The sequence below is a fragment of the Nyctereutes procyonoides genome, unplaced genomic scaffold (assembly GCF_905146905.1).
Source record: "Nyctereutes procyonoides isolate TBG_1078 unplaced genomic scaffold, NYPRO_anot_genome, whole genome shotgun sequence".
NCBI classification, from domain to species: Eukaryota; Metazoa; Chordata; class Mammalia; order Carnivora; family Canidae; genus Nyctereutes; species Nyctereutes procyonoides.
This window is the reverse complement of record NW_026575034.1, coordinates 2,538,272-2,562,325: the sequence shown is the minus strand read 5'-3', so window position 1 is coordinate 2,562,325 and position 24,054 is coordinate 2,538,272. Positions and strand designations below refer to the sequence as shown.

Genomic DNA, 24,054 nt, shown 5'->3' with positions numbered 1-24,054 from the left:
GTGAATTCAGGAGTCAAATAGTCATCGCTGTGGATAATACTCCTACTTTTTTTTTATAAATTTATTTTTTATTGGTGTTCAATTGCCAACATATAGAATAACACCCAGTGCTCATCCCGTCAAGTGAATACTCCCACTTTTTAAAAAGAAACGCTTTGAAACAGGAGAAAACATACACACAGCAACATAAACTACAAAATGTGTGAGGTCCTAAAGGGGACGTAAATAGTAAACCCATACGCTGACTATAGGATACTTGAAAGGAGTCTGAGAGATGGGTCATAAAGAATAAATATTCATGAGTATGGGAGTGGGCCGTGCACCCCCATTGTCTAAACTTGCATTTTAATGACAATACCCATGTTGGTTAATCTCCAACTAGTCTACACAAGAGCAAAATAAGTTATAAAAAAGAAATTTTATGTTGAAACCCGGTTTCCCTGGGGTTGAGGAAGGGGTCCACTTCTTTGACCTATTATATTTAAAAAGAGAAACTCTGGAAAACCGTCCTATTTGAAGAGCTCTTGGTTCCCAGAAGGAGGAGGTGAATGTTCAAGGGTTTTTTTTTTAGCCTCGCTGTTGAACTCTCTAGAAAATCCAAATGTCAAAAGTTAATTTGTTAAGCAATTTGGGCATCTGAATCTGATCAGCTCTTTTTAGAAACATTCTGTTTAGTCTGATCTAGAGGAAAAAAGAACTTTTGGGAATCCATACGAAAGTAAGGAAAAAGTGCAGCATTTTGTAAAAATAGAAGCCTTTCTGATACTCCACGAAGCTGCAAAGGTAGAGGATTAAAAAAGCAAAGACGGGTAATTGTCATCATCGGGATTGTATGTTAGGTGAAAACGGGGAGCTCACTTTCTGATATGGTCCAGGCGTATGAAAACTTGGGTACTCCTGGCCCCGTATACCGCACCCCAACCTCCACACTGGCATGCACCCTTTCCACAAGGTTTTCAATCTGCTTAAGCATCTATACCTGGAACTGACCCCTATCCCTAAAAAGCCTCTTTTTTTTGTTAGATCATAAATCCGCCTGATGAAGCGCTTTGTATGCACTAAGCAAGCATTCAGCATCTGCCCAATTAAATGGCACTGAGCACACCTGCAGACACTGGAGGGCACCCACATTATCTCACAGTCCCGGAGCTGCTCTCTGGGGTGACCGGAAACCAACCCACTCCCTCCTCCCCACATGAAGACCATCCTGTAAATAAGGATGTCCCCAAACCTGCCGCCAAGGCCCCGGCGGGCATGGGCCATGGGGCATGGGGCATGGGCCGTAGGAACATCCCTTCTCTTGGGGCCTTCTCTTGGGGCCTCAGAGCTCTTCCTGAGCCAGCACTGCAGGTGGCCAGGATCATGTGATGGGGTTGCGAGCCCTTCCAGCCGAAGTTTTTCTCTCCCAGCCATGCATTCCAAGTCCCCTCCACCGTTCCTCACATGCAATGACTTCAGAGGCCCCGTGCCTCTGTGTCCCCGGGCTCTCAGTATGGGAAAGCAGCTTGAGTCCCTCGAAGATGATATTCCACGCAGAGTCTATCCAAGAGCGGAGGAGAGTCCCTGGCTTCCCCAGGTGAGCGCTCCGCTTGCAGGGGTGCAGACCCACGGGGGAGCGGCTGCGCACCTGCGGGTACGTCAGCACACCTAGGTTGCCTTTCTACAGTCGTCCCCCCAAACCTTTGCCCAACTCCCTGTTCTAGCCTATGGTCATACGATGGATTTTAACCGAATCATACTATTTTACATCCAAGTAAATGTAAACGATGCAGAGTCTATGATTCAACAGTGTCTTCTGGCTCTATGTTTCCATGCGGTAAGCGGAGCGTCTGTGCCCTTAGAGACGTCATCAGCCAACACATTACTGCGGATGCGCCTTCCCAGTGGAGCGTGGGAGCCCGCACCTTTGACGTTTGGTCGAGGAATGTGGCCTGGGCCTCTGCCCAGCATCCCTTCCAGCAGCGTGAAGCAAATTCCTTGACCTCCAGATCCCTTAGGATGTAAAAGAAATTTATCTGTGTTGAAAAACACTCCCCGTGATTCAAGAAATAAACAAACACGTGAACAGATCAGAGAAACTTGTTTCAATTTGGGCAGAGTCTCAGTTTTCAAAAACAGAGGAAGGCAGAAAGAGCATCGGAAAATGCAGCAAATGCTGATGCCAGCAGCTCCAAGACCAAGACTGATTGGACACAATCTCGTGTGGTAAAAGTTGTATTTTTTTTTAAGATTTTATTTATTTATTCATGAGAGACACAGAGAGAGAGGCAGAGACACAGGCAGAGGGAGAAGCAGGCTCCAAGCAGGGAGCCCCATGCGAGACTGATCCCAACACCCCGGGGTCATGACCTGAGCCAAAGCAGCCGCTCCACCAGGGAGCCCCACAGGGGCTCCCCAAAATCCTATTCAATGAGTTTCCTTTTTTTCCCTCTTTTTTTAGTACTTTTTTCCCCCTGAAAAAGTTTTCTGCACCTGATCGTTCCTTTGCATGACGCAAAATATAGAAAATATAGGACTTTGATTATCTGCTTACTTCAAGAAATTAGCACTTACTTAACATATACTGTTAAAAAAAATATACACACGCACATGTGCACGGGTTTCCACTCCCTGGAACACAGTCACTGACATCCAAAACTTTGAAAACATTTAGACAAAAACCCACCAGTAAGTTTCCAGTTGCTACTGCCTAAACCAACTCTAACATATCCTATGTTCCAAACATGATTGATTTTATGAAAGAAGAAAATTATGCGTAAGAAATTTCAGAACTAAGCCAAGTAAAGGACATCAACAATAGGTACCCCCCCCCAAAAAAAAGCAGCACTACACTTACCACTTCCAACTTCTGCTTCTCTACCAGCAAAACAAGTAAACATTTTTCTGCAATTATGAGGTTTCTTCATTGTCTACACAGCTCCTCAGAATCTGAAGCAACTATTAATCCACCTATTTGTTCTTTCATACAGCGTTTGTCAAAGGGCCCCCTCTGCCTCCAGCGCGGCTTTGGAGACTATTGTGGGAGCACGCGAAAGTGAACTAAACAGAGGTTTTTTGTCATCAAAGAATTTTAAGCTAATTTATAATTATCGGGGTTCCTGGCTCCACTACTATTCTTTGGTGCTGGCTCAGATTCCATCTTTATCTAGTCCAAGGCTGAGGCAGCTCTTATAAATTTCCTTCTCCTTGTCTCTTTTCCCCCCTTTACTTTCTTGGTGTTTAAAGTCTTGTTACATATCTGATCCTTTATTTTATTCTTAATTCTTCTCAAATCATTAAAGTCAAAAATGGATCTTAGATCAAAGACATTCTTAAGGTCTCTCTACTCAATTTATTTGGTGTTACTGTATCTCGGAGAGTGCAATGAATTGCCTGTAGCAAGTGAATAAAATCAGAACCTTTGTACTCGATGCTTCGATACATATTATTAAAAATAATAAATGTCAAAAAAATATTGAAAGCCAGCCTTTATTCCTGGCAGGCTGTTCTACATTTGGCTACTATATTAAAATGCTGAAATGACTTGCTGTACCCATTGAGCCGTGGATCTGCCAGTTTTAATATCTCATGGACAATCCCAAATGCATAATAAATCTCTGCCCCCTGCGCCCCCTGCCCCCGCCAAATCTGAAGAGGGTGGCGAGCCAATCCTAGTAGCTGGGGAGACTTACAAGTAACTGTAGCCTGAAAAGAAATGGCTCATATGGCACATTAAGCCATTTGGCGTGGTAAAGCTGGTGATTTTGTTCTCTAGGTGGCACTGTTACTTCAACTTTTGACGCGTTGCTTCGATTTCTTGAAAATGCCGCTTTATCTCTTTTTTTAATTTCCGTAGTATAAATCTTAATTTTATATACACTAGTTGAAATCAAATGACAGACTGTCTTCCAGTTTCATTTTAATAAGCCGGTTTGAAGTTGAATGGTCTTTTTTTTTTTTAATCACGATTTTACATGTCCTTGGTTATATTGTCTTAGAATTAAGGACTCTCCCTTTGCCTGCCCTCTTCCCTCTAAATATGCAGAGGCACGTCAAAAACACAGAAGGTGGTCATAAAGCTTCAGTCAGACCAAAGGAATCAAGATGAAAGCACATTTAAGAGCTACTAGGTTCTGTGAGCTTTCAAAATCAGGACATTACTACCATGACAACCAATGAAAAGTTCTTTCAAGTGAACCTTTGGGGGAAACTGCATAGCATTTGTTACTCTCTGGGCTCTCTGGAAATGAACTTTTGCTAGATTATGGCTGTCCCTGAAGCTTGTAAACTGACTCTGCTTCCCCACCCCCCCCACCCCCCCCACCCCGGCCCCCAGTCAAGTCACTCTCCTGGGTCCCGCACCCGGCCCCCCCAATTCATTTAATGGAACCCATCCTCAAACTTCAGACAATGTACCAACGAGACATCAACCACTTCTTAGCGTCTAGCAAATCTGGTCAGATTTGGTGAACCAAGAGCCTAAGCGCCCCAGGGTTTGAACTTGAACAGGAGTACTTGCATCTAAAGGAAAGCTTCCATACTTCTTACCGCATGTTTTCCCACCGAGCCAAGAATACCTTCCTGTCGCGCTTGGGGAACACACCGTTTTCCCACTCCCTTACCCCCCACCCCCCAAGGTTTTCAGAAATCAATATATTGGTGAGCTTCATTGTTTCACGTCTGTCATCAAGAATGACTCCATATATTTAATAATTGGGTCTATGCCTCTCCTAAGGCTTTTGTAAAAGTGTTCTAGAAAGCCAGAGATGCGTTTAAGTATAAAATTATTTAGGACTGAACAATTCTATGCCTTCAGTGCCTTGAAGAGAGCTTTGAGGATCCATATGCCTAGGCTTAAAAATACCAAAATTTTCCTCTGTTTCCTAGGGTTAAGCCCCACGTACAAATGACATACGGATTTCATTTGCCAACATCATTTCTTGCTGAACGTTACTCCATACTAAACGGAGTAAATGGATGCAGAAGGGTAACCAGTAAGCCTGCTCACTCACTTTTGAAGCCCATCTGGGTATGTTATTCATCCTAGTAAAGACGATTTATCACAACGCAACTTAATGTGATTCTTGTTCAAATGCCTTCTTCCTCCACTGAGCAGCCAGCAGTAAAACCTAGAATTCCCCCTGAATTCTCTTCTCCATTCCTCTTTAAAATGCAATTCACAGCTTGAGATTACAGAGCCTGCCAGCGGCTGAATGGCTGCTCTCGATGGCTGAGAGTCCTTCAATTAAGCAGCAATTTTGCAATTAGTGGAAACTGAGTGCTCCATAACAATCGTTTGAAAACAAGTTGAGAAAAGTTAGCAATTACCCTACTAAAGGGACATATTCACTTGCATTCGGCTGAGCTGGCCCCCTCACACAAATTGCAATCTTCCATACTGGGAGATGGCAGTTGAAAAGGATGTTTCAACCATTAAAATGAATTTGGTATTATAGGCATCGAAATGGGAGTGCCTTTCATTCTAAAAGATACTCAGAGTTTAGCTATCATACAATTTCCATGCTCTCTGCTTTCATTCACAAAGTCGAAAATTGTTCTCTCTACTCTGGGACTAACTTCCTAGATCTTAAAATGCTAATGAACTGCGTGCATATGACCTTTCCACTGTGTACATCTCCAATATTCCTGAGTAAGCCGGTGACTGAGACCCAAAGCTGCTGGCTGTGACTCTACCTGGATATAGAGCATGAAGCTCTGGGTGCCGTGTGAAGGGAGGGCTGGGGGCAGGGGGATAGTCACAGAACATTTTAAAGACAAACGTAAAAAAAAAAAAAAATGTTAACAGAGCTCTCTGCTATATCGGGTGGGCGTGCCCAGCTTGCTGTGTGTGCTGAGCTACAAGCCAGAGCTATTTATGTTTGAAAGAAATGGGATTATCAATCATCTGCATTTTTGACTACTGAAAAGTAAGATTCCAGGAAGAAGGGAATAGCTTACATTCTAATGGTGCCCCTATTAACAGGAAACCAAAAGACTTGAAGCCAGGATTTTAGAAATTTGCATTTACAGGATTTCCCCCCCTCCTGGTAAATCACAATGAACCAGCAATATCCCAGCACCTCCCCACCCCACCACCCTGGCCATTAGGAGCTTCAGACAATTCATTCACTTAGTATAAATGAATCATTTGCTTTTTAGGCAAAGGATCATTTTCTTGGTTCCTCTCATTCGAAAGTAAAAGTTACACTTACTGAAAAGACATCCTAAAAGAGATTTCCTTAATGCTTTATTCCGTGGATGCTTAAAATGTTGACCTACTTTATACCTTAAATAACCTTACATATCACCTTAAAATAAACATGATTTCCAGTTACTAATTCAGTTCTGAATGGGCTATGAATGGCTCCAAAGGCATGTGGAAAATCACGCTGTTATTTTGCTTTTTAAAAAAAAATGTGATGTCTAAGTGTGGATGCAATGTTCTAGTGCTTCAAAACATGTACGTAAGTCTTGTTTATCTGGAAATAATTTCTTTCTGCTTATATCATTTATAAATAGAAAACGTTCTGTAATAACTTAAAATAGCACTACCTACATAACAATTCTCCTATCAGAATACTCATTACCAGTCTGTATTTACCAACATTTTTTTTTTAAATCACATTTTGCAAAATAACGTCAAAGAAAAAAATGACAACGACCTTATGGCCCTGGAATTCCAGTCATGGTGACCAACATGTTTTAAATTCCAGGAAAAGTCACGGTCACGTTTCAACAAGTGTCTCTTTCCTTTCTCTCACCTCTGCTGCTAACCCAGAGGTGAACTTCACGAGAAAAAAAAATCATAAGGTGTTTGTAGAAACAGGGGACAGGAGTTAACGAGTGTCTTAAAGGGGTGCAGGTCCCTGGGCCAAAACTTTGCACTCTCTGGGTGCAAGGTGTGATGAGATCTACTACGGGTAACAACATGGAGCACTGCAAGCCCTTATCTCAGAAACTTCAACTTGAAAGTGATAGTGTTTTGCAGGAGGTAACCATGGAGGGTTCCCATGGTCAGATGAAGTCTGTAAGCATACCCCAGTAAGTAAAACTGTAAAAAAAAAAAAAAAAAAAAGGTATAGAACCAAAATGGCTTTTAACCTTATAATAAACACATAGACTCATAAATCTCTGGGTAAAAATAGAGAAGGAGCATCTTCCAGGAAGCAGAGCCGGTGTGAAGATCTTACTTCATAGCCTACCACATTTTTATGCAGTTCAGAAACAACAATATTCCCAATTAGACACCGGTTTGCTTTAAAACATAATTGCACTGGGGGCATTAATAAACATCCAGAAATAGGATTTTCTTTGCTTCTGGCCAGAACATTCCTGCATTCTTGTCCAAAAAATGCCCCCTGGCATCGGGGAGTAAGGGTCAGGGGCCTGGAGGACGGCGAAACGAGCCCTGGGGGCCCTAACCCGCCCCCCACCCTCGGCCCTCGTGACCCCCCGCGCGGGGCGCCCGACAGGGGCCACGAGCCACGCGCGTCCGGGTCGGGAGCCAGCAGCATCCTCAACAGGTGTCCCCCGGCGCCCGCAGGGGTCGCGAAGAGCCAGCCCGCGCCCCCCCCCCCCCGGGCCCAGCGGCTGCTCGGGGAGCTCGGCCGGCAGAGGGCGCCCTCGGCCTTCCCTAGCCCCGAGCGCCGGCCCCCCCCCCCTCCGCCCCGCGCCCCGCGCCCCGCGCCCCGCCGGCATCCTCCGGCATCCTCGGTCCCCGGCCCGCCCCCCAGGCCTCCGTCCCCGGCGCTGCCCCCGGCCCGGCCCCCCCTGCGCTCCGCGGGCATCCTCGGTCCCCGGCCCGCCCCCCAGGCCTCCGTCCCCGCCCGTGTCCCCCGCGCCCCGCGCCCCGCGCCCCGCGCGCATCCTCCTCCTCGGCCCCGGCGCCCCGCGCGCATCCTCCGGCCGCCGCGCCCCCCAGGCCTGCGTCCCCGCCCGCCCGCCGCCCCCAGCCCTCGCCTCGGCCGCCCGGGCACAGCCCACCCGTCCGCTCCTCCCGCCTGGACGTCCCCGAAGCCCCCGCCCCCCCCCCCGTCGGGACGCCCCGTCCGGTTCCCAGGCCTGCGCGCCCCGCAAGGTGCTCCGGGAGGTGCGGGCGGGGCAGCGCGGGCACAGCCGCGGGGCGAGCTCAAGTTTTCCGACGGGCACGGACCGGCGCGGGGCAGCCCGGGGGGCGCAGGGGGCGGCCGGGCTGGAGCCTCGGGGCAAGGGGCGGCGGGGACCCCGAGATCCGCGCGGGGCAGCCCGGGGGGCGCAGGGGGCGGCCGGGCTGGAGCCTCGGGGCAAGGGGGGGCGGGGACCCCCAGATCCGCGCGGGGCAGCCCGTGGGGCGCAGGTGGTGGCGCGGCTGCAGCTCCGGGGCGCGGGGGGCGCGGGGGGCCCCGCCGGCTCCCGGGAGGCACCGGTGTCCCGGACCCCCGGGTCCGCCCGCCCACCCGCGCCCGCGCCGGCGGAGGAGGGGAGGGCAGGGCAGGGGAGGGCAGGGCAGGGCAGGGCAGGGCAGGGCAGGGCTCCGGGTCCCTCCGGGAGGGGTCCCGGCCGCGGCGGCGGCGGCGGCGGCGGCGGCGGCGGCGAAGGCGGCTCCCGCGTCCTCGCGCAACTCGGGGGCCCCCCGGCCAACTTTCCCCCGGCCCGCGGCGCCCGCCCGTCGCCTACCTCGGGGCCCACTCGCAGCCCGCGGGTCCCCGGCGGGGTCACATCGTCGCCCGGCTCCTGGCCCCCGCGCGCAGCCCCGGTCCCCGTGGGCCCCGCCGGCCGCCGGCCCCCCAGCAGCGCTCGCGGCCGCCGTGCGGGCGTCTCATCCACGCGGGGCGCGGGGCGCGGGGCGCGGGGCGCGGGGCGCGGGGCCGGGAGCTCCAGCCTGCGCCGCCGGCTCCGGCCGCACGTTATTTAGCTCCTCGGGCGGGCGGCGATTGGCCCAGCGGCGCCGCCCCCCGCCCCGCCCCGCCCCGCCCCGCCCCGCCCCGCCCCGCCGCCGACTCCCCTGCGGGGCGGACGCTTAAAGGGGACGGCGCGCCTTTCCGCCGCGCGGGCTCGGCCCCGGGCTCCCGCGCCCCCACCGCCCCCCGCCCCGGGACGCCGCGCCCGCCGCGGGGAGGGAGGGGAGGGAGGGGAGGGAGGGGAGGGCCCGGGGTCGTGCCCGCCTGCCGCGCGCCCCGGCCCTCCGCAGCCCCGCGGCCGGGTGGGCGGCGAGATGCCCCCCCGCGCCCCGCCCCGCCCCGCCCCGCCCCCGCCCCCCGCGCCCCCTCCCGCCCCGCGGACCGCAGACGCCGGCGGCCGCGCAGGGAGGCGGGGAGGCGGGGAGGCGGGGAGGCGGCCGGAGCCGCAGGTAGCGAGACCCACCTTGGCCGCCGCTGCTCGTCCACGCGGGCATCAAGGCGGCCGCCCGCGGAGGCTCCGGCCGCCAAGTCGCGGCCGCCGCGGCCCGTCTCCGGGTGTCCGGGTGTCCGGGTGTCCGGGTGTCCGCGCGCCCGCGGGCCGGGGGAAGTCGGGGCGCGGGGCCGGGGCGGGGGCGGGGGCGGGGGGCGGGAGGCGGCGAGAGGGCCGGGGCCTGGCGCGCCGTGCTCTGCTACCTCCGCGGCCTCGAAATCGCCAGGCGGGCGCTCCAAGTACGCGAGCGAGGAGCGAGCGCGGTCGGAGCGATCCGTCTTCATGAGGGGAGTTCGGCCGCAGGGCCTCGCGCCGCTCTGCGGGGCTTCCCGCGCCCTCCCCACGCGCAAACTTGCACGCGCGCGCGCCCCGCGCCTCTGCTGCCCCATCCCGGCGGCCACGCCGGCTGCAGAGCCTCGTCCCCGCGTGCCCTGCGCCCCCCCCCTGCGCCCCCCCCTGCGCCCCCCCTGCGCGCCCCCTGCGCCCTCCCCACCCCCTGCGCGGGGCAGCCCCGGGGTGCAGGCGGCCGCACCCGCACGCAGAACTTCGGGGGCGAGGCCCCCGGGGACGACCGCGGCCAACCCTCCACCTCGGCTCCTGCCCTGAAGCTCAGTCCTCCTCCCATTAGTTGAGCCGATGGGCGGCTGCTGGGAAGGACCTCAAAACCCAGACGGTGCCCCGGACCTCCCGCGGGCTCACGAAGGTCCTCTGCGGGCAGCTGAAGCGCTGGTTCCCCTCCTAAATGCGTGATTTTTAGGAGGGGTGGGGCCGGGTCTAGGAATGAGCATTGCAACCAGCACCTCGGGGATTCCAGATGCAGAAACCCGAGGTCACCCTCTGAGAAACCCTCAAGGGATGAATCACTGGGTGTCAGAGGAACCCCCCCCCCATTTGGTAGGCAGCGTTATGAGTATGTGCATTCTTCTCTAATCTCAAAGGGATCTGACCCACTAATTGCTAAGACTCCTTGCTGCAAGAATTTCCCTAAACACTCTCGCATTAATTTGGGGAAAGGGGAAGATTTATAAACAGTTTCCTTTCCGGGACCCTCTTGCGGTCATCAGGAATGAGGTGTTGAACTCAGTATGTAATAATATTATATCTAAGGGTTTGCAGTTGACAAAACGAGTTCACTTACATCAGCTGTTTTAGAGCGTCCAAAGACTAGTTAGTGACAGAGGCTGTTATTATTTTATAAGCGAAGAACCTGAGGCTCGGTGCCACGAAACAATTTGCCCAAATCCAAATCCGCACAGCTAAATAAATGGCAGAGACAAGGCTTGAATGAACTCGGGAACTCTGGCTGGAAATATCCCCGCCTCCCCGTCCCTCAAAACGAACAAAGCTCTCTGTCCCTTAGTGGAAGTGCTGTCAGAGGAGTCCGCAAATTGTTGGACTGAATAGTCAAATTGTTTTAAGAAGGAAAAAAAAAAAAAAAAGCATGTTCTTCGAGTGTCACACATTTAGCTTTGCACCTCTATCAACTTGACGGGAAACATGACCCGTACCAAGTACCCTGCATCCCAGATGATGAAGTTGAGTGCCAGGTGTGTCATGCGCGTGGAACTGGCAGGCTAGCCACAAGCATGAGGCTGGGCTGGGCCAACCCAGAGAACCCCTGTGTGGATTCCCTGGGGTGGAGGCTGAATGCAGACACAGTTTCTTTTAATTCTGCAAAACATTTTAAGAGACTAGATTCATAAGTTAAACACGCACGCGTACACACAAATCGTGTACCGCCTTCTAAAGTACTGCGGGAATCCTACCCGAAACTTTCAAAAATAACTTTACGCTAATTTCAGACCCATGCTTACTTTCCAACTCTAAATTTGCTTGAAAGTGAGCTACTTCCTCAGGTTTTTAAGCTCAATTGTAATTTACTTCCTGCGGGGGTTGGGGTGGGTGGGTGGGGGGGAGGAATACCTACCCAGTCAAAGTCAAGAATCTTAGCATTCCCGGTGCTGCTCACTGGGAAGTTATGGCGAAAATCCTCTACCTGCCGAATCCACGTTGCCACGTCAGCATTTTTGCTGAAGGAAAAAGTGTTCTCGTTTCCGAGACTCTGATCGTGGTCTATGGCCAATCTTCTTATTCCTACTCTCCCTTGACGTTATGCAAATAGATGTGTGTATCTCTACCTTCCAGTGTGTGGTGCAGTTTTACTGAGGAAAAGACAGAGGAGTCAGAAATGGCAGGAGTATTTCGAAATAAAAGAAGACCAATGCCAATTCAGATAAACCCTTTGATGAATCAGACCTCTTGACATTTCTGAGCATTTTGAGACGTTCTGATTTGTGATGCCACTGTTACCAAAACAATAAAAGACGAGACCTAAGATACTTGCTTATTTGCCTTAAAAGTACATCTTACATTCAAAAACAATGAAGCTAAGAGAAGCCAAGGTTGTACTAGTGTGTGGCATGGAATTCTGAATAATTCTTGTATTTGTTTAGTTCGGGTAGCATATGGAGACGGTTCCAGATCAAGCTTTTTACGAGATTATTTTCCTATTACGATCAAGGGTGATGCTGAGCCAACTTTCTGATTCTCTCTAAACATTAGTCTCTCAGGTGATTGATATGTTAGGAACAAAGTTTCCAAATTCATGATCTGAACATTTTCTTAATCACCCAAAGGAGGAAAGATTTGACTCCTTGAAAAGAAAATGCTCCCTATTTCCCTTTTGAGGGACTTAAAAATCAATTTTGAATTACCTAAAATCTTTGTTTTTGGTTTTGGGTCAGTTCTATTCTAACCCAATGTTCTAGAAGAACAAAGGTCAGGAAGAAATGCGAACTCCCATCTATTCTTATCAGGAAACATAAACTGATCCTCATTACCCAAGCAGGGACATAGGCAGTAGACTCAGATTTGACATTGACGTATTTTTTCTTTTTTTTTCTTTTTTTTGACGTATTTTTTCTATTAATAATTTTAATTGGCTGAGGTCAACTCTACTATCGTTGTAAGCATTTAATGTTTAACTATGTTTATTTAGGTTTCCTAGTTACTCCTGCCGTAAATCCTCCTTGCAAAACAATAAATAAATAAGTTGTCTAGAATCCAATGAATTGACCTCAAAAAACTGCTGAAAATCTTAGTAATTAGCACAGGGGAAATAATAAGTAAACAGAAAACTCTCCTGCTTAGCGGAGTGGCAAAGGTATTTTCAGTGTCATGATGCGTGACATCAAAGGCCCAATACAGCATTCAAGTATGTCCCCTCTAATCCTACAAATTATTGAGTAAGGTCTATTTTGAGAAAAATCTTGAAAGAGAAGTAATATTCCTGTTCATCAGGCGGTACCTTAATATGAGGTGTGTTTCTTCTCTGTAAACTTCTTACGAACCCTAAGTACAGCTCTATGCCATAATCAAATGTGCCCAAATTGGTCAACACCTGTTACAGTAATTATGCAACCAGGCATGGCCGTTAGTGGCAAACAAACAAAAGAAAGGAGCCACAGTATGAAAATGTTAGAAGGGCCAAAGTTAGGAGAATAGAACAAGGAGGTCAAAAACCAGTCCCATCTGGGAATAATATTTAGTTGGATGGAGAGAAACCGCGCCAAAACCATTATAAAACAACTGAGACTAGTCCCCAAACATATGAGAGTCATCAACTTGTAACCCTGTGAGTTACCAGGTTTTCCCTGAGAACATTTAAAAATTAATAGTAAAGAATAAATTGGTTTACCCATTGTAATGTTTCTTTAAGCGTGGTCAAAAGGGCCGTGACTGTAGACAGAGCAAAAGTTAGAACTGACAGTGATAGCTGCCTATGGTTCGTTGCTGGTTTTATTGGGAGAAGAGCTGTAAGAACTCGCAAGTTTAAACCAAAGGGTTTCAGGTCGTTTCAGGATCAAACCGAAAGGAACAGATTACATTATTTTTGAGACTTAACTACATAGGCTGTTTGATGGTGATGGTGAGAGATTATCTACCGTTAAATTTTATATTCTTCATGGATAAAGTTAGAAACGTGCGAAAAAGAGAATTTAGAAAAAAAGGTAATCATTGAACTTCCTAAAGTCATATTAAAAATAAAATCACACTAGGAATTTGGCCTATTTTTATGTGACTCTGAAACTATCTCGAATGGTCTCTTTGACCAAGGACCTGCGTGGGACATGCAGCTGGCTGCTGGTCCAAGTCCTCCAGATAGCACAGGGATGGTAGGAATAAAATCTTCAATGCTACACGTGTGGCGGCAAGGGTTGAGATTTAGATTTGTCTGGCACACAGAATCATCTGAAACTCTTGACTTTCTCAACTTCAGTTAATCTTCAGTTTACCGTCCTCATGTCATGGTTACCCTCATTCAACTGATGAAAACTTGCTGAATATCTACTGCCACACATTGCTCTACGGACTATGTTTTGTTTTAAGATTTTATTTTTTAATGTAATCTCTGCATCCAATGTAGGGCTCGAACTCACAACCCTGAAATCAAGAGTCACACACTCCACCGACTGAGCCAACCGCGTGCCCCAACTCTACGGAGTATGTTATAGGCAGATGAATAAAACATATTTCAGCTCTTTCGGCACTGAAATTCTTGAGCATAAGATTTGTCTTTTGATCCGCTAGGTCACTTGTGAATGAGTGAAAGGTGGAAAATTATGTCGGGTTTTGTCTTCCCTCGTCATAGGATGGGTGTGTGGGAAGACCGACCTTCCAGCATGCTGGCAGTGGCCAGGGGATAGTAGTGATGGACAAGAAACCTGTTCCCAAAGCTGGAAGGGCACCTAGCAGCCGGGGAGGGCCCATCATGATCGATCAGAGCCCTAGTTACCCTTGGTTAACGGCATTTTACAGAAGGTAGACAAATGATAAGGGATAACCGATGTGAGTAGTGACAGGAGGGAAGTGAGGCATTGTCCAGGCAGATCATTTTTCTGAGTGATTAGGTAGATTTATAAAAAGATGGATCCAGAAGAGATCATAAGAGATTATCTCGTCTTCCTCACCACTCCTAGGCCTGTCATTGCAGACCAGTAAAGAAGATTCCACGTCCTTCTTCTGAAGACCTTCCTAAGGATCTAGCAATTCTAGTGCTTGGAAGTTCCAACTTACAACACATTTTTGTTCTTGTTGCAATTTATATCTCATTTTACTTCATCTAACCTTAGTGAAGATGGAGAACAGCTGCTCACTAACCTCCTTGGGTTATTAAGTCACCACTCGGACTTTTCTCATAGCAAGAAATCAGATCTCACAACCTTTCTTCACAAACTCCAACTTCCAATCCATTAATCATTTCCCTGGGTCTACTCTGGAACTCCTCCAAGATCCCCATATTCTTCTGAAAATGTAGAGCCCCGTACTAGACATGTGTGTGAAATTATCCAGGGCTCAGGAAACATGGGAGTCATGAATTATCTGAACACAGCTGTTGGGAAAAACTAAAGGGGAGATTCAATCAGATTGACAAATCCTTCCCTCGCAACTTAGAGACAGAAGTGGTTTGTTTCATAAAAAAGATGAGCCATCATGCCAGAGCTGTATCTTCTATCCTTAGTTTTTAGACAAAGCACTTTGCAAAAGAGATAGGTCTTGAACAGGACATTTAGCTTTTATTTCTTTTCTTCTAAAAAAAATTGTTTAAGAACAAGTGATTTTTCTATACTCCACTTAATATCCCAAGTTGTGAACCTTTATCTGTTCAAGCGGGATTGTGCTTACATATTCTCAGGGGTTTATTTTGATGTAATTTCTCTCAGAAGGTAAGGACTACAAAACACTGCACTACTTTTAAAGCTTCAACTTTCTCCTAATTTGAACCATATCTTTTCATTTTGTCTGCGTATAAAGCCTCGTTAGAAGAGAGTAAAACTAAATTGAAATCCATACAAAAGCATCATGCTAACCTACATGATTCCCAGAATCACATTTAAATGATCATTTCACTTGTCATTTATATGTCTGTTATGACCTCACAATCAAATATTTGGGGCCTCTTCATTCTTTATAGCCCAGATGAAGAGCATGGGATCAGCGGAAATACCGTTCCCGCTACTCATGGTTGTCTCTTTAGGGCATATTTAGGGCATTCAGTGGTGACTACAAACTCAACTTACTAGTCCGGAGAAATGAGGCCAGCCATGGAATGAAATCAACACTAAAAGAAACTGAATAGGAAAGGAGGACACTTATTTCCCCTTCATAATATAATTTCGAGAAGTTGCCCAGGGACTCTGTGACCTAACGAAGACTACTAAGAGTGTTTGCTGCAAGTAGGCACTTCTGAAACCTCAGTCCATCAGTGCAGGGCCCCATGAGTAGTAAGTCTAGTTGGATCTTAAGAAAGGGTGATGCTGCTGCCAATGGACAGGACCAATACAATGTTTCATGAAAGTCGAGGACAGAGACATGGGATAGAATGGGGAACGAATGGGGGAAAGCAGAGCTACACGTTTAAATTCCAAGACTCTTTACTTGATTTTTCTTCCTCTAGTCATTGCTATATATATACTCAAAGAAACCCATTTTTCTCTGCTTGGGCAGTGGTTATGACCTGGGAAAGGTGGGTGATGTGTGTGAGGTAGGGGGATATATGGCTAGGTATCCAATTTTGGAAGTCAGACGTTGATTTCATGATACAAATTAAATATTTTTCTGGGATGCAAATTCAGACCACAGTCAGCTTTCCTCGAGACAGCCTCGATGCTGAATTAGAAAAATGAAGACCCAACACTTTGGTACCAAATTTCATGCCTCTCCCAAATGCAGGAAAATGTTTAGCATTGAGGATCTTTTATTTCATAGACATGTTTTCCTGGAGTACTTGGGAAGAATGAGCCAATACTATTATATATTCTGACCTTTTTAATTTAAAAAAAGAAAAAGTTCCCAGGATAAATAACTCAAGTTAGCTTGCATTGCTCATTGCTTTATGTCTATACTGAATGCTAATTTGAATTACCATTCTCACATAATAAACATATTCTTATGGCATTACAACCAGATTGTGGATGTAGATCATCTTAGAACTACTTTGCAAGCCAAATTTCCATTGCCTTCCATTTTATCTGCACACAAAAACTAATTAAAGTGAGTAAAAATAAGTTGAATTCCATAAAAAAGAATCGTGCTAACCTACATGATGCCAATTTGTCTCAAAAAATATATAGAAGTTTGACATATTCTTGACTATTTGCTTGGCTAATTGACATGTTTAATATTACTTTTTGTTACTGTGTTTTTGAGAACTCATATTGTTGATATTTGTTTATATAATTGCATTTGTCATTTTTAGGAACAACTTATAAATATCTAATTTACCCTTCAATTACTTGGTTTCTATAAGAGCACAACTTCAGAGTACTTAATAATAGAAACTAATCACAAAAATGGGATTATGTGTGTGGATGTCATATGAAGAATAAAGAAACAGCTTTAAAGAGTATTTCTTTGAGGAGCACCCGGCTGGCTTAGTGGAACATGCAACTCTTGATCTTGCAGTCATGAGTTCAAGACCCATGTTGGGTGTAGAGCTAACCAAAAAAAAAAAAAATTTTCTTTGGAAAATGATGTGGGTTAAAAAATATAAAGTTTAAATTAGCAAACATTTCCTATCATTTTTAAGACTAGGGATTTTAATAAATAAATTTAATATTAGAATTCCCCTCTATTTTGATCATTTTAAGGGAAATAATCAATTTTTTGTTTTGTTTTGTTTTCATAGGCAGAGTGCAGAGGAAGCTACAAAGGTTGTCACTGGAAACCAAAGAAAGCTGTTTTGTCAAATCTCAGATAAGAATTTAGAGTCAAAAGAAGTAACTGAAAACTCAGGGAATAATATAGGAATCAATGAAAACTTGAGGTTTCAATTCATCTTGCCTTAGCTAGTGTCTCAATCATTGTAAAGTAACTGTGCAGTGTTGAAAAAAAATGTAAATGTAATTAGTTTTGTCCTATCGATTTAAAATTACTAATGTCTTATTGGCAGGCTGTCAACATCTTGTTAATCGTGTTTCTATTTTAGTAATTAAGCTATATATAAACTTAGGCTCTCCATTGTTTTCTTATGTTTTTATTCTTGGAAAATAGAACTATCATTGTCACAGGCAATTTTAAGGCCTGTATAGTAGTCAAGGGAGTTTGGGTCCCGGGTTTAAACTTCACCACCCTGGCCGTGTGACCCGGTCAAGTCACTTCACCAGCCCACATGGGTACTATACGCTTCAGAGAAACGTTTGTTGAAAAGGCTGAGAGATCTTTGCTGCTGTGTGCACCTCCGTGGCCTGATCCGTAAAACGACGGCCGTGGAGCTATAAGCCGTGGTCGTCAAGGCGGGCAGCGCATTCAGACGGTAGCCCAGAAAGAACAAATGATTCAGGTGATTTCAGTGCACTGGAGGTACCTGTGACCTAAATCATCGTTAAGATACTTCTTTCCCCCTACAGTTAGACTCCTTCCAGGAACTGTATATCATTTGGTAAACTAAGCTTGAAACTCGGATCATTATTTCCCCTAAAGTTAGAGCCCTGAGCCAAGGTTAGAGTTCACAATCTTCTATCCTTTATAGCACGCAGTTACCTCTGACAAGGCTTTCGGTGGACGTTTTCATACGTTAACGTGTTCTTTAAGATCATCCTTTCCTGCCGGAATGGTTTCTGAGCTCCAGGACATAACAAACACGTTAGGGGTTCAGGCCATCCTGTCTTGCACACATCTGAGCGGAGGCAGGAGGGGGTCTCCCCATCTTTGATTCCCTACATAACTTGGGCAGCTCTGCAAACACCACTGACTTGTGCTACCAAGACTTACCGGTCTGCCTCCGGGCCCTCACCGAAAGCCACATCTTTCTAGGAGTCGCTTTTCAGGAGGGAGATGGATGAGTTTTGTCAGGAAGATGCCCAAGTCCAGGTATGACTCCCTTACCTGGACTATCTCCCAGCTTATTTCTAGAGCTGATGCTCGAGTTCTGAGTTGGCGCAAAGACACAAGGGACCCAAACACCAAGTTTTGGCATTCTCCCAAATGAGATGCGATTCCCAGAGAAATTCCAAGTTTGGACTGGAGCCTTTGGAGGAAGAACATTGAATTGCACAAGGAAAGCCAATAAACATTTTAGTCCCTAACAGGGGCTGTAAGCCTTGTAATTACATTCAGGATTGTGCTTGTCCATCCTTCTCTTCTCCATATCTGTAAACAACGTGTTAGCTTTGGAGGTTTGTCATCCACTGTGTTGTTGGAGAGGGTGTGCCTCTCACAGCATCTGCAGCGCGAGAGCCACTAACAGTTTGAAAAGGCAAATTTATGAAATGGCTTCTAAACACACTAAGTCCTAATCTAAACAATTTACAACGTTTCTTACTCAATAACTCTCAGAAGCCAGCTAAGTTGGAGCTGCCCTGAACAAGTTAAGAAAGGAATTAGACATCATCCATTGGGTTAATAAACTAAAGTAAGTGGAAGGAAGAACAGGCAGGTGAAGAGTTCCAGATACTCATCTCTCTCTTCAGTGATGATACACTTATTTCTGGAAATTCTCTTTCTTGCTAGTGTTTTAAACATGTCAACAATTGTGATAATAACAGCTAAAGGATTAACAGATTAGTTTACCAAGTAAAAGAAAAGGCTTTGGGATGAGGCTGACCTGGGTTTGAGCTGAGCTTTGCCACTTAGTGGCTATGCTAATTTTGGACAGTTCATTAATTAACGGATGCCTCAGTTTCCTTGTCTTTAAAATCGGAATAATCCTAGAATGGTTGTCAGGATTCAGTTAACTGTGGAAATGTAGAATGCTCACCACAGGGAACTCAAGAAATCTCGATGTTATTGCTAATTGGTTGGATCCGCTCAAAACCCTAAGTATTGTCCCTGTCTCCATTTTGTGACTGTGAGAATGAGACTCCAAAGCGGATAGGTGACAATGAGTAGTTTGAAAGTCTTTCATTAGTTGGCAGAGATTCAATATAATTCTGGACCAGCATTTGCGGCAACCAATTTTGAGATTCTCAGCCATCTCAAAGGGTTTGGCAAGATCTTTTGATGAAATGTATGTGCAAACCCGAAAATGCGAGACGCATATCAAATCTGGGCGGTAGCTATGAGTTAGGGAGACATGATTTTATAATGGACTTTGGAACCAGAAAACCTTTAGGTTTTAATTTTAGCTTTTCCACTTAAGATTGGCTGTGTAATTTTGGGTAAATCACGGAAGCTCTCTGAGCTCCACTTTCCTTATTTGTACCATTAGAATATAATCCATCTCAGAGAGTCGCTTTTAGGGTTAAACAGTATATTCAAATGCAAAGCAAAGAATTTAGCACTGAATAAATGCAAAATAAATGTTATCTCATCCCATCATAATGTGCATATAGTTCCCAGAGGACGGTAGTGACAAAATGAAGTCTACAGTTTGTTGAGGTTAGTGAAGTCACACAAGGTGTCCAAGGCAATGTGCATTGAGTTAGTGACCAGAGTGTGACCTTTGTCTCTTTTTTAACACAGAAGTGGATTTCTAGGGCAGTGGGGGTAGTGCTGGTGGTACTAAGGAAAAACATTAGAATGACAGCAAGCTCAATCAATAGAAACACGTCACCATACCCCTAGCCACGCCATCACTTGGTTCCTTCTCCACTTGGCAACTTGTTGAATGGTAAAAGTATATTTTAAAAGTTTTCCCCAAATGCCAGTTTCCTTCTGCCAGGGAGGAAAACTCAATGGCTAATACTGGCAGACAGCAAGAGGCTAGATTAGCATTTCTGAGTCTACACTATGTTCATAAGCACCCGCCAACAAGTGTCGTGTTGTCAAATAGCTTTGTGAAATGCTACAGAGTAGTATTTGCAGACTTGGCCACCAATTGAAATAACAGACACCTTCATATCGCTTGTCACTTGTTACAGACATCTCAAAAGACGTTGATGCTTAATCACCACTGCAAAACGTCAGTGTTTACATACTGTTAGATCTTATTTCGTGCATTCAAAAAGCACACGTTACCATATCACACAATATACTGGTTTTTTAATATTTTCATGACTATTAAATATAATTGGCTTCCTTTGAAATCTTATAGTTCTTTATTTACTTAGAACCATTATTTTGAGAAGGGTTGATAGGCTTGACCAGACTGCCAAGAGTGGAGTCCATGGGCCAACGGTGGTTACAGAGCTCATGCTAATCCAACATACTCCAAGGAGAAACAACAAGGCCATTTTCAACTATTGATTACGGAAGTTGCTGGGAAGAAAGTAGCCCTTAGTGAAGGAATCTGGTAAAAGCAGAAGAAATGGGTTTCTCACCAAAGTAACCAGAATAAGGAGCATGGATGGTGCAGACCAATCTCAACAAATGGCTTTAGGGAATACGCAGAGGGGTTACTTCTAGAATCTCTCTTTTACTAGTGATCCTACTTTGGCTTTTTATTTTTTTCTGCTCAATTTTCTTCATGTTCACGTTTCTCCTTTCTAGTCACTCACCCTGCAGTGTCCCATTGGAAAGGCTTTAGGTATGTATGGAACCTTTCCATAATCACCCAACTTGAGTATTTCTTCCCACAGGTCGCCTTATTACCTAGGGAGTGGGTAGTTGGTATTTTCCTTGAAGCTGGAGATAAGATAAACTCAATTGCAACTTCTTTTAGTGCTGATAAGTGTGGGACCCAGCAGATTCTGAAGGAATTTCTAGATTCCCTGACATTATAACATGCCCTCCAATGCCCTCCGAGCACAAAGATCGCAGATTATTTTCTCCTGCTGTTGAGGGCAATTGATTGGGTTTCTCTTTCTCGGCGTGAGGAGTATTTTGGTGCATTTAACCTTTACTCAAGGGTTAAAAACATCGGCAAAGTACTTTTAAATTCCTGTGGTGGTCCAGAAAATGCTTGCAACTGGTCAAAATGTCTCACATAGACCGCATGTTTCTCCTAGCTTCAGACTTTACTGCTAAATTCAGAGGTCACATGTTGCTAAACTGCTGGTTTTTAGAAACGAGATTTTAAAGGTTTTTTTTTTTTTAATTTTTAAATTAATACTTTGGAATATATTTTGCCATTTGTCCAAAATAGAATTCAAGAATGATATCTGTCATCCGTAGTGCATCAGAAGTTATTTTAAATATGGCATCTTTATAAAAGTCAATAGCTGCCTCATCAAAGGGCAATCATGTCCAGTGTGGGTGGCTGTGCCAATTGTTTTTGAACTACTGCAGCAAGCTAGCCAATCCCAGGGAATGGCTTGCAGCCTTTCTACACCCACATTTTTTCTTAATTATCTCCACCAGGCTGAGTTAGCTAAGGACAGATCTATAGCATTTCCTGGATGTCAAAATGCCCACACACCTTCTGCAATCCTTGAGCTTCCAGCTCCCTTTCATGTTTTTCCTGGTTGGTCCATCTAATTATCTATTATCATGTATATATAATGCATTATTCATGAGGCCCAGACAATTTCAGGATGTAATATCTCTGATTTCAAAAGGAAATGACCTGAAAAATTAGAACTTATGCTTGCACAAAGAAGATGAGCAATTAATTTGATAGTGAGTCTCTCTCATCATCCCATACCTTTGAAAAATAATCTGCAGGAGTTTGGGATCATTGTTCAAATTAAAACTGTCCCAGTCGTCATTTCTCAGAAAACAACAGGTTCAACATCTAGATTCCTTCTATATGGGGTTTAAATAAGTTGCCTTGACTTCTCATAATGTGCTTCCTAACAAACAAGTTAAAAACCTGGTAGCACCCCAAATTATAAATCATCAAAGGTTAGGGTGACTTAGGCCCTACCTTCCGCCAAGGAGGAGTTATCTGTTGTATCACTCAAACTTGGAGCTAACGTGGAATTGAGAGTTTATCCTGAGAACATCTTCCTTGTCTTATGTGTGAGGAAACAGAGATGCTGAGGGACTAATGGATTTTTTTTCAGCTCCTGACAACTAGTTGGGAGGGAAGTATGAACTCAGGCTTTTAATTTGGTTCACTGTGTTCTCTTGAAAAAGGTAAGATTCCAGCAGTTTTTCCCCTTCCGGAGATTGGAGGAAATTAAAGGACGAGTCATGTCTCTACCCTATAAGCTCCACCAAGATAGGTGCCATTTAGTCTTCCTTATTGCTGAATCTTCAGCTTGTAAGTTAATGCTTATTGCATAAAAATATGAACCTTAGCATCTAGAAAGTATACCTTTTGGGCAAAGTAGGAAGTGGCCAATCAAGTTCATGATCCCATAAGTATCAGAGTATCTACCAAGACAAGCAAGATCCCAGGAATTGAAAGCTGGGATGAAATTCCAGAGGCTTGGAAGAAAACAAGTCAGTATGAATTCAAGCATCAGATAGGGGTTGGGATAAGTGACCTCTGAGAACCTTCCCAGCCCTCGGATTCTATGACTCACTCGAAAAGCAAAATGATTCTTGGCTTTGGCTCTTCCTATTTTCTGTGTTGGTTTTTTGGGGACTTAGAGACTGTGCTTTTTAGCTACGGGGAAAATTCCTTCCTTTGAGTCTCCAATTGCAGGAGATTGAAGTGGCTTACAAAGGCAAGGTCAAAGAATTCGGTGAATTGTTTGTAAATAGTTTTTTTTTTTATCAAAGAAATCAAAATAGGAGAAAGATAACATGTACAGTTCCCTCAGATGCCTAAGTGGGATTTGAGGTGGCACCGTCTGGAGAGGAACAAGCATGATCCCTGAAATTTGAAGAAACAGACTGAGTCAGTCTTCACCTCTTACCAGCAGTGTGGTCTTGGACAACTGTGAATCTGAATTTCCTCATCTGTAAAAAGATGACTGCTAATTCCTACCCGACACAAATGCCAAAGAGATCAAATAAGGAATAAGGTAAAAAGCTATCAAAGCACTACATGCCTACAAAATACAAAAAATTATCAGGAAATACAAATAAAGTCTGCATTATAGCAGAATTCTTTCTAGGACTCCTTTAGAATGTTAGGAAAAAAGAAAAAAAGTGAGAAAGTCTGCCTACATTTTTAAAAACTCAGAATGAACACTCTCCAAATTGCCAAATGAAAATAGAGGCAGGGACAAAGAATTTAACATTCTGACCTTTGCATCATGCTGTTTTGGGGTATTAGTCTTCAGGGAACATGTGTATCTTCCTCAAGACACACTTGTTAAAGCAGTAGCTTTAACTTCCAAAGTAAAAAAAAAAAAAAAAAAAAGAGAGAGAGACTTCAAATTGTTGAAAGTATGATCACTCTTAAGTCAAAGGGGGAAGGAAATTTTCTTTTTATTGTTGAAGAATTCAGTCTTTCTGCCCTTACAGGCAACCCCCCCTCCCCATTTCCATAGGATTCAGCAATGGTATGCTCTCACTAGGTGTTACTATTTATCTTTATTAAGTACCACACTCTGTTCTTTACGTGGATTGTGGCGTGTCAACTCAAGAGAGTCCCGCTTGTTAATGACACCAGCAAAGACACAGAGACAAACATGCCCCTACACACGCACACGCACACGCACACACGCACGCACACACAGCAGTAGCAGATCAGCAGGGAAAGACACGAGCCAAAGAAAGATAATTTGAGTTACTTCTGAGGTAGCAGTTGTAAAATTAAAATAGGCAACTCATTAAATTATCCATAGAGTGAAAAGAAAGCTACCAAAATAGATATTTTTCTGGCAAGTCAGTGCTTTTCAGAAAAAAAAAATTTAGTTTTAAGCAGAATTTTAAAACCAGATGATATCAGTTGGTATTCATTAGAATCATTTAAATAGTTTGTCCTAATCAAAA

The 24,054-nt window shown here is 45.4% G+C and overlaps 2 protein-coding genes across 2 annotated transcripts in view; one reads left to right on the top strand and one right to left on the bottom strand.

The window, feature by feature from the left end:
• Positions 1-8,732, bottom strand: part of BDNF (brain derived neurotrophic factor) — a 31,643-nt gene extending 22,911 nt beyond the window's left edge. Inside the window, exon 1 of the mRNA XM_055317849.1 lies at positions 8,635-8,732. The gene's annotated coding sequence lies outside the window, so the exon portion shown is untranslated. The remainder of the gene's footprint in view (positions 1-8,634) is intronic.
• LOC129504748 (collagen alpha-1(I) chain-like) overlaps positions 1-24,054 on the top strand; it is a 102,168-nt gene that overhangs the window by 18,379 nt on the left and 59,735 nt on the right. The window contains exons 2-4 of the mRNA XM_055317587.1: positions 7,713-8,400; positions 8,509-8,784; positions 9,246-9,413. Coding sequence (XP_055173562.1) covers positions 7,713-8,400; positions 8,509-8,784; positions 9,246-9,413 — 1,132 coding nt within the window. The remainder of the gene's footprint in view (positions 1-7,712; positions 8,401-8,508; positions 8,785-9,245; positions 9,414-24,054) is intronic.